At 41.1% G+C, this 13,590-nt stretch overlaps 2 protein-coding genes across 3 annotated transcripts; one reads left to right on the top strand and one right to left on the bottom strand.

Annotated features, from left to right (window-relative positions):
• Positions 1 to 3,106, top strand: rnf181 (ring finger protein 181). Its single transcript, XM_008297872.1, has 6 exons — positions 1 to 61; positions 668 to 789; positions 879 to 1,015; positions 1,191 to 1,306; positions 1,404 to 1,478; positions 1,579 to 3,106. The coding sequence occupies exons 2-6, from the start codon at positions 704 to 706 to the stop codon at positions 1,636 to 1,638; spliced, it is 474 nt and encodes a 157-aa protein (XP_008296094.1). The 5' UTR covers positions 1 to 61; positions 668 to 703; the 3' UTR covers positions 1,639 to 3,106.
• A 197-nt stretch (positions 3,107 to 3,303) lies between these two features.
• Positions 3,304 to 11,592, bottom strand: LOC103369214 (transmembrane protein 150A). 2 transcript variants are annotated; one of them, XM_008297871.1, is made up of 7 exons: positions 11,511 to 11,592; positions 11,242 to 11,289; positions 11,031 to 11,117; positions 10,423 to 10,490; positions 7,006 to 7,133; positions 6,727 to 6,904; positions 3,304 to 6,126 (listed from the first exon to the last, which is right to left on the bottom strand). In XM_008297871.1, the coding sequence occupies exons 1-7, from the start codon at positions 11,573 to 11,575 to the stop codon at positions 5,825 to 5,827; spliced, it is 876 nt and encodes a 291-aa protein (XP_008296093.1). In that variant the 5' UTR covers positions 11,576 to 11,592; the 3' UTR covers positions 3,304 to 5,824. The 2 variants fall into 2 exon arrangements, with proteins under 2 accessions (XP_008296093.1, XP_008296092.1); XM_008297870.1 differs by lacking the exons at positions 11,242 to 11,289; positions 11,511 to 11,592 and having other exon boundaries at positions 10,423 to 11,093.
• Between the last annotated feature and the right edge of the window lie 1,998 nt (positions 11,593 to 13,590).

Genomic DNA, 13,590 nt, shown 5'->3' with positions numbered 1-13,590 from the left:
GTGGTCAAAATCGTATTACCCGGAAGAATGACAAATGTTTATTGCTAACGTTTAAGTCGAGGTAAGTCAAGAGAATTTGTTTTTCTATCTTAGAATTTGTGACATTTTTTGTATTATTTTTCATCGTCTTTTATTGTATTTGTACCAGAGGAAAAACTTTATCTGTAACTCTAAATTCTAGCGACCTCAGTCACTAACCTCAACATGAAGTCGGTCCTGGAGGTTAAATTTAAGTCTTCAGTAGCACATAATATGTACATTTCAGTCTAGAATTATTCATGCCCACGCCACTTTGGGTTCTAGTGAATTTTAATTTGACCAATCTGGCTAAAAATGACATGAACAAGTGACAAAGGACAGTAAGACTATCTGTAAGAGATGTTATTGATCATTTTTTAGCTATTTTTACATAGTTTTTCCCCCTTTATACACAAAACACCATGTCCAAAATTATTTATAGCCTTTCTCTATTAATTTCACATAATATTATACTACGTAGCCACAGCACCGTGTTTGTGCACCGTTTTATAAAGGAATAATACATGTTCACATACAAGTTTCATGTAGCTGCATTTCTCGTGTATCCTGTAGTTCCACTGACCTGATGGTTGCTGGTCATCACTCAGATCTTCAAATTAGTGACACCTCAGCATTCATTTGTTTACAGGTGTCTTGCTACACAGAGGACGTTGGCTGACCAAATATGGCATCTTACTTTGATGAACATGACTGCGAGCCCACTAACCCTGAAGAACAGTATCGGCAGAATGCTCTTCTTGAACTGGCCAGGTGACACCCAACACGCCTGAGACACTATGTAAAGCTTTTCTTTGGTTCACAGTGTAGAGCTCTAAATGACTGTTGGTCTTTGTGTACAGGTCTTTAATGCAGGGCTTGGACCTGATTGACTCAGCAGCGTTCGACTTATCTGACTGGGACCAGCGGCTTCCTCCTCCGGCTGCTAAAACTGCTGTTCAGACGCTCACGGTGGTCATCATTTCTCCAGAACAAGCAGGTGACAGACATTTGCTTGAGTACAGCTAAATGTCTTTACATTTGGACTTGGGCACTGAGCACATGAGCGTGAATATAAGGCATGCTGATGCTTGCTGAACGTGTATGTAGTTTGCAAATATTTCTTGAATTAATAACTTTGAAGGAGAGTTATTGTGGATTGTTTTGTTCTACAGACAAAGGTCTAAAGTGTCCTGTGTGTTTGCTGGAGTTTGAGGAACAGGAGACGGTTCGAGAAATGCCTTGCAAACACCTTTTTCACTCAGGATGTATACTCCCCTGGTTGGGCAAGGTGAAGCTCACAAATGTGTCGTTATCTACCAATAATGAAAACAAGTTTGAGATATCCTCGGAAATCCTTTTTATTCTTTTTGATGTTTGAATCACAGACAAACTCCTGCCCGCTGTGCCGACTTGAATTACCGACTGACAATCCAGAATATGAGGAGTTTAAAAAGGACAAGGTGAGTGTATGAACATCCTTTAGGTGGTGTCGGTGATCCTCATTTTCTAACGGTGCTTTCAGTGTGCCTCTATTGATTTTTATACATTTTTTTTTTCTAGGAGAGAAGAAAACAGAGGGAGCACCGGCTGGAGGACCTACATGGAGCCATGTACACATGACACAACAGTGCTGTGGTGCAAGTTTGCTGCACACTGACAATGTAGTGGGGAAAAAAAAACAGGTTCAAAAAATGCATAAAGCTGCCTTCACGCCATTTCCTATAGATTGTAATTACAAACATAGGGATGGGAATGAGTCAGAGCTATTGGGAATGCGTGACATCTATAGTGTCTCCCAGCTGACAAAAAGAACTACACAACAACAAGGAAATTGTTGGCAAACCAGCTGCTAGCCAACATGACTGACAGCGCCACTTAAAAACAAACCAATATTACAAATATGTAACTGTCAAAAAAAAAAAAAAATAGACCTATTTTATTTTTATCTGATGCGACTTCATTGCTAGAAATAGGAATAACTATCTTGGAATAATGTATGATGACTCCAGCTGGAGTAACGGGGATTTCCTGTTCACCTGATATGGTGTGAATGCAGCTTAAACAGCAGGGTCACTTATCATTTAAAATGCCCTTTTTGCAAGAATGAATATATTTTAAGATCCTGTTGACACTTAGCATTCTGAAATCTATCAGCTCAGTCTCTTTATTCCATTTATATAAATTAATGAGCTTTAAATGCACAAAACCATCTGTTCAGTTGTATTTGTCCAATTCATATAAAATATTTATGAAAATATATAGATTTTTCAGTGATCTTTTCTGTTAGTTCTCCACCTACAAGTGATCACTATGCTGACTGTGCAGCATCACGCAGAAGCCAAACCCAAAAAAGTTACTGCTCACACCTGTTGCATCTGCATAACTGTGCTGTGCTCCGTTTGTGCGTAACAGGCTCTAAACTTTATGATAGCAACTTCTATGAAATTGTTTTCCCACTATTTTAAAACCACTCCAGCAGTCAAATGTAGGGCCCCACACTGAATACTAGCTATCTATTAAAAATACTTCAAAGAAGAAGAAAGTCAGAATAAGTAAAGACTTTTGGTCATCCTCCATTTCCCATTATGCATTTGTATGTCAGCTCCTCCCTGCCTGGTAAACATCCCACATCTTTCAAACCCCATATTCCCACTGGAACACTGGTTTTCTGTATGCTTGCAGCTTTTTTCAGACTTGACAAAGCTCCTCCAGAACCACAGAAGACATTACACAACAGTTTTCCCTGTGTGGGCAGCTCATGCTAAATAAGTCGACCTTTAGGGTGTCTCATGATGTTGCTTTGATGTTTAAGAAAGCATCGGCCCTCCTCTGACCGAGACAAAGGAATCATTAGTAACATGGCCAGTAAGGTCTGAATTGATTTTGATGGTTCTTCGTCACACGGTAATATTGTTTTAATTGAATTACACCATGTCCACACCACAGTAACAATCTGGGAAAAACCCCTCAGCTGTTTGTCAACACACAGAGTTGGACTTTAAACAATGAGCATGTGTGCAATTTTACAACTTTAACCTCATGTGCTCCGTTGAAAGTTTGTGCTTGAAAATAAATAGGGTTTGTCTTTAAAAAAAACATATATATACATAAGAAGTCCCCTGTAAAGAACAGTACTAATGCTATTCCACAGTACTGTATACCATGATTAGAATGCTGCCCAACTCCTTGGTCTTTCAAATAACGACTTAGTGTGTATTTTGCTGTTTACAAAAAAAAGAATCACCTCAATTTTCAGTGTTTAAAGAACAGCCCACGAAAACCATCTAATAATTTATCATTTTTATTTCATATTTGAATATAAATCTCTGTCAAATGAAAATACCTAAATGATAGACAAATCATACATATTTACAGAATTTATAAAAGGAAACAAAATAATTGGTGTCGACTTGTTTTCAGGAATTTCTCGGACTCCTCCGTTAGCATTCTTTTACATATTTTTCAGATTCAAAGGAAATAGGACCAGTACAGTTTATAGACATTTGTTTCTGTGTTGCTAGAGTTCAAGACATGTACAGGTCAGGCAGCCTTTTGTCATACAGGGTTCTCCCACAAACAAACAAACAAACCATTTGACAGTTTACTGAAGTGCACATTTTGACAAAAGAAAAAACAAAACACGGTTAGAAAATCCATCTTTGTATTGAATATTTGGCCTGTTGAAGATAGTGTTATGGTATAGATGCTGTTTCTGAATAAACCTAACCCTGATGTGAGGGCTCATACAAGCTGCCATTTGGAGTCACACCTTGTGACCTGGTTACAGTATGGTGAAACAGGCTACAGCTGAACTCAGGATTTAAAACAAAAAAACGATCTGAACAATGTTCCCCTGGCACAGTACGAGGGATAAGGCTAAAACAATACACTCATACCGATTCATACACCTACTGCTGACACCCAGTAAAACCAATCAGTGGATTCCAGTCTTTTTTGGCAATATTTGCAGAAAAAAAAAAACAATATAGCTGCAGTCCCAGAAACAATGAGGAGTTTAGTCATTTGCACAGAAAATAAAGAAAACTGACACGTGATTAATGCATCTTGTGTAACAGCACGTCCACTGCCCTGCCAAATGCTGACGCTTGTAAAGACGTGGACTGGGCAGTGGACTGCTGATCCCTCGTCACGTTAAATAGAACCTCAAACCACTGAGATGGACAACATTTTGGAACTGTAGTTTTCACCTTTAAACAACATCAAACCCACAAAAAGATAAAAGAGGTAGGTGATGTGACCTTTTTAAAAAAATGTGTATTGCTGGCATCCAGTGTTTTAGACAGGTTAAAATATATCAACACTATGCAGAGGGCAGAATACTGTGCGTATGTGTGCGTTATGAAACATACCTCACTCATTAAACAAAAGGCTTAATCTGAACCTAAATTGGGTGGCATTAGTCAGCTGCAGTTTGTGGGTTTGTGGCAGTCTGGAGAGAAAATGGCAACAAGAAATCATACCTCAATAAATGAGTCACTTTTACATCAGTTTACAACCTGCACGGTATTGTCTGGTTGCAGCACTGTTTTGACACCACTGTGAGATCTACAGGCATCATATTCACCTCTCCTGTGAACAAAAGTACTGAGAAGGCTTCACACCTTTTGATACTTAACAGAAAAGCTAAACTCAAATAAGGCTTCCAAGGGTCCAGCCTGGAATCAAACCAGTGTGTGAACAACTATGTTATTCTGAAAATGTGTTAGTCGAATTAGTCTTACCTTCACACACACACTTCTTTTTTTTCTTTTTCCCCAACAATAGGTCACTTCAAATGTTTTGAAACAAAAAGAGCCCTGTGTTCAACTCCAACACACTGAAAAAGGCATTGTTCACTCCAGTGGAGTGTAAATTATCAGACGATTGATGGCAATTATTGCATTTGACATGACATCAGCAAAATAAAAAGGTAGCATGAAATGTAAATGTACAAATAAATCATCTGACCATGCAACATGTGGGACAGTAACAGGACAGCGAGGGAGATGACTTGATTCTTAGCTAAAAGTGATTGCGTCAGAGGAGACCATCTGTTTTGTGTTTTTTGAATATGAATTATGATCTCAAAAATGACAGTGGCTCAAGATACACGTATACATATTTTGTAAAATAATTAAAAAATACCATCAGCATTTGCATTCAAATGATCAGTGCAAACAAATAAAACTGTCGGGCGAAATTCATGATTTTTGTCGGTAATTTCTACGTAATTTATGCTTGATTGAACGAAGACTGTATGCTTTCAGTCTGTAAAACGCACAAAACTATTCACCTCTCAAACATTCAGTGTTTTCTACACACTACGCAAACTCAAAAAATCCAACATAAACTGTTCTTTCATTCAAAAAGTGTGCCGTGCAGAGAAAAGCAAAAGGCCAAAAACAGGTGGGCCGAGCAAAGCAGTGGGTGGGAGAGTCTGGGGAGGAGAAAAACTTTGTGGGTTTAAGTAACTCTTTCCACACAGACACCAGTAGTGCAGAGTTCTTTTGGAAAACACTCTTATGCAGAACTGCCTGGATCAACAGCCATCTTGGAAAACATTCATGGTGGCTCCACAAATTCGACCCTCTTTTCAACATTGCTACTGAAAATGTAACTGGAGTAGCTTGCACTGATGTTGGGAATTAAAAAAGAGTGTTACAGATGGAATTACCTGGTGTTGGTTCAAAAGTTACAGATATCACAATTCACTCTCTTCCTCCACATGCCGCCATCCTGCCTTCCTGTGGGAGCCCATGAAGCACCTCTGCAGTGACATTTCAGACCTTTGGGCCGCGATGCAGAGCTACAACATGGCTATGCTCTCTGGGGTACAATTGAGATGTGTGGATGTGCTGCTTCCCCCGGGGGACTTGAGGCCCTTAGTTGCCCCGCCTAGCGTCGAGCCCCGGGCCCTGGGGCCCATGATAACCCCTGAGCCGTGGTGGTGGCTCTGCTGCAGGCCTGCCATCATGGTCTCACTGGTGACGGTGCCGAACTCGTAGGTGAAGGTGCCATAAAAGACCAGGATGTCTACGGTGAAGACCCACTCGCAGATGGCTGCAGCGTGCTGCAGGATGAAGCTCTCGTGGATGAAGAAGATGCCGCCTGGAAGGAGGAAGAGTTAAGGAGGACAAACACGTCTGGTCGGTCCAAACAAAGACAAACACAACGATTCCTCGACTTCACTAAATGTACAGTGGCACTGGAGAGAATAAATAATGTCCTGAACACTGAAAAATTTGATAAATACCAGCCAGTGATTGCAGCGCGGTCACCCAGCATAGGCTGCTGTAATGTATCAGATAATTAACATGAAGCTCAATGGTTAATATCCCTGATGACAAGGAGAGAAGGAGACATAGGCAGAAATGAAGAATGACAGTGAATGAGTAGGTGGAGGAAAAACAGTCACCCCTAAAATGTTTCCTAATTGGAAAACATTAGGAAGTGTTAAGAAACTGTCACTAGGAAGCAGTAAGGGAAGCCTTCAACTGAGGAGATGAAAAGGAGCCCAGACAGATGCGACTGTGGCTTTGAAACAGTCAGACACCAAACCTCGGCATCAAATTCTGTAATTTTAAAACTTAACACATGCACAAGAAAGTAGCTTCTGATATAAAGCAACTGGATAGAAGCAGAACATTCATTCTGGTAAACCTTACAAGAGTTAAACACACATGTATTAAACTAGTACAGGAAGGATACTGAGGACCAGGGAGACCATGGCTCCCAGTGCCAGAGCCACCCGGAAATGGGCCATCCAGTAGTCAAGGGCAGTCACAGCCACCCGGTAGGTGAGCACACACTGCAGGCACACAAACAGCAACCCTGCTGGAAACGCAACACCGGCACCCACATAGTGAAGAGATTTGGCGTGATCCACCTGTCACACAGAAACACACAGGACAGCTGTTGGCTCTGCTGAGGGGCAGAAGAGTTTCATAACTCACTGACAGGAAAAGTAGATTTCTAGTGTATGTTCACCTGGAAGTTTCCCACCATGACCAGACCGATGGCATTGGTGCAGCCGGACACCAGAGCGCTGGTGTTGACCCAACATCGGTGGCTGTGTTCAATCACCTGTGCGTAGCGCAGAAGGCACACCATCACCACTGTGGGACACAGGAGATACCATACCACACTTCAGCTGCCATCACACAACAGAACTGCAGAAGACTTTCAATTTTAAGTTTCAAGTAAAAATAAAAAACAAATGGACATTTTCTTTGTTCCCCCAACAGCAAAATCTGAAAGTGAGATGAGCTGTCAGGGCTCCAGACTTTGACCAAAATGGTTGTATTTGCTATTTTTGAGAGTGTGTCTGCTAAAATTTCAAGTGGTCACATTGGTGCGAGTGAACGATGATCATTAAGCTGTGTTAGTGTCACTGTAACTGACACAGGCAGCTACTGTGTTAACCACAGTGGTGGGAAGCAGTACTTTTACAACTTCGGTGTTCTGTCATATTTGCATATTTACGGAGCGCACCTACATGCAGTTTTTCTGCTCATAGAAAAGGCCACATATTGGTTTCATCTTGGACACATCTGACATTAGAACACCCTAGTTCACTCTTTTTAATGTAATTTTTGGTCACACACCTGTCTGAGCCCACCACAGATACCAACAGCAGCTACCGCAGTCAGCAATGTGGGCCGTTTAGGGAAGTTCGGTAAATTATAGAGTCTATCAGTAAGAACATGTTCAGCAAGTCATATATTTTGCCTGTGACATGGTGGGAGGTGCAACCAAATGAGAAAGTTGGTCGCACCAGTGCTACCAGTGAAAAAGTTAGTCTGGAGCCCTGGCTGTACACATTTGTTGTGATCATATCGCACAATTACTGAAAAATCCTGCTCTCCCTTGGTTACAGTTTAGGACTGTGGTTTCACTCATTCTGCTGATGTGGATTTGTTTTACTGCTGTCCCAGACAGGATGTCAACTATTGACATCTCTGGTTACATAAGGGCAATTTTCTTAGCATCACTGTTTGAGAACAATAAACCAGTTTATCGCTGTCTGTTACAAAACATACTACCAAGACAGTAAAACATTAAAAAAAAAAAACGCTGAACATTACAAGCCTCCAACAGAACAGAAGTCAAAGGATTGAACAGAAATATTCAGACAGCTTCTACATCAGTGAGAGAGAGAAGAGAGAAGGGAGGTGAGAAAAGAAGGGACGGCAGAGATAAAGTCTCTAGAAATACAAATGCTAGGAAGCAAAATCTGGGATATAAAATGGAAATACATCAGAGACAAAAAGGTGTTGTGAATAATGACGTGATAGTGAGAACAGCAGGGGAGAAGCAATTAAAGGCAGAGGGGGGAAATTGGGGCAGAAGTGAGAGGTGATAAAACAAGACAGCAGGAGGAGGAGTAATGGAGGAAGGCCACGGAGGGTACATGCAGGGGAAAGGACAGATGGGGGAAGTGGAAGGAAAGCTGCATTCATTATTGATTAGAGAGCACAGGCTATTTCAAGCCCCTCTATGACTCTTGGAGGCTACTGGCTGGCGTCTGTGGGCACCACTGAGGATTAAGTGGAGACAGACATTAAACACTTTTCACCTCAGTTATATTGCCTAATTGTGTCGGTGTTAAAGAGCCGAAGGCAGCAGTCATTTATCACTGAACTGTGGGCTGCAGCTCTAAGAAGATGTTCAACCAATTTTTCTTTGATTGTAAACAATTAGTATTCCACAATTAATCTTTTACAGGGCATCATCCCATATTTGCATATTTGTGGAAAAAAAAGCATTTTTACACTACACTACATAATGCTATAAACACAAATTATAATTAAATAATGCTAATTTTTAAGACAATTTTTTACATTACCAAAGTGATTATTCACAGGAAAATGATTTATGAAGGAAATTTTGGAAAGACAATTGCTTTGCTAGTAAGAAAAGATCCAATATCCTTTTTGTTTTTAGTTATGCCCAAAATGATCCATATCCACGTCAAACTGTGATTTATAATGACTTTTTTTATTCAAGCTGTAGTTTTTTTTCTGCCTAGAAATGACATATAAAGTGACACTGTGCAATTTGAACTATTTCTGTTTTTGTTTTCTTTCTGGCATTTTTATGAAAGCTGCCATGTCCAAAATTATTCATACCTCATGAAGTATGTGCAGATTTTTGAGAAAATTCTGCTTCTTTGCGACTCCAAGTGGTCCTGATAGTTTCTATAATGTTCAGGAGGATTCAGATACACGACAAACTACCAGCAGCTGATGCAGTGGTTCTCTTGTCAGTTTCTATCCATCCATCAATCTGTTTTCTTCTGCTTAATGGGAGACAGATCACAAAGGCAGCAGGTTCAGTCCAGACGCAGCCACACTTTCCAGTTCCTCCTGGGGGATCCCAAGGCGATCCCAGGCCAGGTGAGATATGTAATCCCTCCAGGACGTTCTGGGTCTACCTGGGGTCTCTTCCCAGTTGGATGTGTCTGGAAAACTTCCAAAGGAACGCATCCAGAAAGCATCCTTAACAGATGCTTGAACCACCGAAACTGCCTCCTTTTAACATGAAGAAGCAGCAACTCTCCTCGTCTTCTGGCTGAGCTCTGTCTTCACAAAGACGTCCGGTACAACGTCCACATTACTCTCATTGGCATCTCTAACATTGTCTCACAGTTCTTGGTCTCTTGTTTATGAAATTACCGGTGAGAATAAATCTACTGGTCAAACAAAAATTTTCTTTAAATCTAAATTTGGCCTGGGCTTGCATAATTTTTGGCGTCAATGTATTCCTTCAGGTTAAATATGATGCTAGAACTTGCAGGTGGTCATCTTAGTTTAACATAAAGACTAGAAACAGGGGGAAATGGCTAAAAATGATTGTGTTCAAAATTTAAAAATCTGCCCACCAGCAGCTCTAAAGCTCACGCAACTCTTGCTACCTTGTTTTTTTTTTTTTTTTTTTTAAATCTGTTTCAAAAAAGAAGTGTTAAAATGACAACTTGTTTACGTTACTTTGTGAGCTAGGACTGTTTCTCTGTAGTGCAGTAACTTCCTAGAGTCTTCACTGGTTGTCTGGAAACCTTGCAGACACGCCAAGCCTCTGGGAGGTAGCTGCACCAGCCAAGAAATGGCACACAACCCCTGTAAAACCACATTATAACTTATTAATGAACTTTAGAAGTGTTGGTAGGCAGATTCTGTCTAAAACTCTGGACAGAGCCAGGCAAGCTGTTTCTAGTCTTCATGCTAAGCTAAGCTAAGCTAAGCTAACTGTCTTCTACTGATTGATATTTGACATGAAAGTGTTGTAAATTTTTCCAAAGTATTTCCTTTAAGGAAGTACTCTTGTGCTCACTGGGTGCTTTAATCAGCAAGGCTCAGTGTGTATGTATTTATGTATGTATGCAGGTCAGCTCAGACGAAGCTTTACCCATGAAGGCCCCGACGTTGCCGATCAGGCTGAACAGGCAGCTTTCAGGAGGGTAGGAGCCACATTTACTGTGAAGCATGAAGACAAAACAGGTTTCAAAATTACAGACAAGAGAATAATTTGTAACCAAATACATGTTTATCACTGCGTTCAGACTATACTTAGTTTTCCACTGTTTATGACTGTGTGGATTTCTACAAAGACAGACTGCTCCTTCACATCTAGATTGCGCCAATAAGGTGGCAACAATGCCAGATGTCAGAGTTACCCTTCCTGGTTTAAAAATGTAAAAGCATGTAAGAGTGACTGTTTCGGACATAAATCTGAAATTTAGATAAGGAAACGCAGACATATACGCAGTAAAAAAGCCTCAGAGTCTCTTGACGCTTTTTACAAGAGTGCTTTTGTACTTGTCCATGGTTAGAGGCGTATCTGCAGATTAAACAAATGCAATTTATGCAAAGCGTGGGTTAATGACTGTCACAGAGCCACAACATAACAAGGTGCTAATTCATGCCTCAGGGCTTTCGCTGACACAAAATAGCTTTTGTCTTCTGCAGAAACAAAAGATATGAAGTGTAGCAAGGAGGAGAGGTGCAACAGCAGACCTGATGAGGGGGATGTCCTGGACGGTACAGCATGTCTTGGGGAAGCCTGGTCGAGGCAGCTCCTCTGTGCATGTTACATTGTAAGACCTGCGGGAGCGACACAATAAGCTCACTTCATTCTCTGTTTGTAGATGTGGAATCCAAAAATAAAAGCCTGATCTATAAGATTTTTAGGCCCTCTTTAAAAGACCAACAGAAGATAATCACACACCAGTTCTCCACAGGACACACGTGGTGATTCATCACAGCCATGGCATACCTGTAGGGTGAGGAATATGCCATTATTTAAAAGGACGAAATGCCAAACGTGTCATCACTAAGTGTGATTTGATTCATAATGACACAGGCTGAACTATTATCAGGACACCAAATCATATTTTCGCTGCCCACATGATAACATAAATCTGCCCTTGTCACGTACAGCAGCATGTTTAAATATGACGGCACACTTGACCCAAACACGCTGCTACTGTGACTCACACTATCCATATTCCTGTGATGGAGAAGGCAGACAGGCTGACAGGCAGGACGATCCAGGCAGTCATTGGGCTGGCAGTGAGCTGGCTTTGTCCCAAGCATGGGGTGAGTGGGGGGGTCTTTGGGCTGGAGTGGCAACACGACAGGAGGGATCAGGTAGGGGGTGGGTGGGGGGTCACTAACACACAGGGAAACACACAGGGGGGGGGCATGAGAGGACAAAAGGGGGAATGGCACAGCTCTTCTGCTCCACAGGGCCCTGCAACCAGCAGCAACCTGAAAGAAGAATGGGGTCGTTTTATTAAACATGTGAAAAACACCTCAGTCAGGCTGCAGGAATCATATCTGTATGATTAAAAATACGCTCCAGGAGTTACTCTGTCGTAAAGTTGTTATAATCTGCGAGTTCTTTAGTGCGGCTTGCCGTCAGCCCACATTTCACTCACATTTCAACCGGGTCACAGTCAAGACACAATGTGTACTGCAGATGTATTGTTTCTGGGAACATGCTGCCTTGACATACAAAAGCTGACTTCCAAGAACGGAAAGAAACAAAGAAAAACTGTCTCCTGTTAAAAGTTGCATCTAAAGGCACGCCAAAGGCCGCAGCTGACAGCCAGCTGACACGCTGACATGTACGCACTGCATGTTCAAAGCCTGCATGACAGGAAACACCTAGTAAGCACAGTGTGTATGCGCTCCTAAGAACATCACAGAGAAATCAAGAAAACAAACCAGTCACACATTTTTACATAACTGGAAATCTGACTAAACAGTTTTCTCATAAACTGGGCACGAAGCAAAAAAACTGTAGGTGATTGTTGGTGTGTCACAGCTCTCTGTCTTGGAATTCATTTCTTCTCCCTCTATTACTGCTAAACATCAGTGCAAAACGCTGTTTATAGGGAGAGGATCTCACTGTTTACCGCCAATAAAAACACATTCTGCAATGAAATGTCATCTACACCGCTACCCTTTCTCACCTTAACACTGCACACTTTTATTGGTGGCGTTTTCCCCAAATGACATGGACACCGATTACACCAGCTCAGTGAGACAACACGTCTTTAAAAGAACACAACAGCGTAAAATGTACGGTCAGGGCAAAGCGTACCCTTCTGAGAACACGGACTTGAGCCAAGGTCGGCTTTGTGGCGGAGGGAAGCGTGGCACACCGCAAGCTGTATCGTTTTACACCGAGTAAAGTTACGAGCGTGTCCTTGGCTCAGAGGGAAGATACAGTGAACTAAGACAAACTAGTCTTAAATCCACACAAGAAGGAGCTCTTGTTTCCTTACAAAGAACTGTTAAAAATGACCTATTAGTTTTTAGATAAATGTTCTCTTTATATCAATATCTGCCTTACATGATTATTGTCAGATGCAGGAAACACTGACATCAACTCTGCAGCAAAACAAGTTTTAACTGTGTGCTAAAATTACTGCAACAGTTTTAGATTTATGTCCTGAAGTTTAAAGAGTTTTGTTTTTTAATCAATAATGGTGGTCCGTCACTCTATAGGCCAGCTCATATGACACGAACTTCCTAAGTTGTTTTAAAAGCTTTACCATTTCCTACTAGTATGTGAATGCTAGACAAGCAACACCAGACAAAATGGGAAGTGTCCTACTTCTGCAAAGCCAGAAATCAAAGTGTTGTCATCAACTTCCACATGTACTCTTATATTACCACTCTGTATAAGCAAAAATCCTTTTTTTTTACTTTTTAGTGCTGCAATGTTTAGTTCTCTGCTTCCAGCTTCTGAAATGTGTATATTTGGGTTTTGGACTGTTGATGGGACAAAACAAAAAATCCATAGACATCACCTTGGGTTTTGGAAATTAGTAATGAGCATATTTCTTACTTTTTACTGACACTTTTTAGGCCAGAGAGTCTAACTTATATTGAAAGGAATAGCTAGCTGCAGCTGTGAATTTGTTTTTATATAAAGGGTACAAATAAGAGTCTTAACAAGATTTTGGGCCACAATGTTCCATCAAAACAGTTCATCTTTGCCTTTGCAAGTCTCTGAACTGCACTGGAGGGATGAACACTGTTCTCCAACAGGTACTCTCTCATTTGG

This window comes from Stegastes partitus, unplaced genomic scaffold, assembly GCF_000690725.1.
Source record: "Stegastes partitus isolate 25-593 unplaced genomic scaffold, Stegastes_partitus-1.0.2 Scaffold1256, whole genome shotgun sequence".
Taxonomy (NCBI): domain Eukaryota; kingdom Metazoa; phylum Chordata; class Actinopteri; family Pomacentridae; genus Stegastes; species Stegastes partitus.
This window is presented reverse-complemented; position numbering and strand designations above follow the sequence as displayed.

Coding starts and splice junctions, on each gene's coding strand:
- rnf181 (XM_008297872.1), top strand. CDS start 704: ATGGCATCTTACTTTGATGAACATGACTGCGAGCCCACTAACCCTGAA. Junction 790..878: donor GCTCTTCTTGAACTGGCCAG/GTGACACCCAAC, acceptor CTTTGTGTACAG/GTCTTTAATGCAGGGCTTGG. Junction 1,479..1,578: donor AGGAGTTTAAAAAGGACAAG/GTGAGTGTATGA, acceptor TTTTTTTTCTAG/GAGAGAAGAAAACAGAGGGA.
- LOC103369214 (XM_008297870.1), bottom strand. CDS start 10,774: ATGTCTGCGTTTCCTTATCTAAATTTCAGATTTATGTCCGAAACAGTC. Junction 6,905..7,005: donor TCATGGTGGGAAACTTCCAG/GTGAACATACAC, acceptor TCTGTGTGACAG/GTGGATCACGCCAAATCTCT. Junction 6,127..6,726: donor CATGGTCTCCCTGGTCCTCA/GTATCCTTCCTG, acceptor TCCTCCTTCCAG/GCGGCATCTTCTTCATCCAC.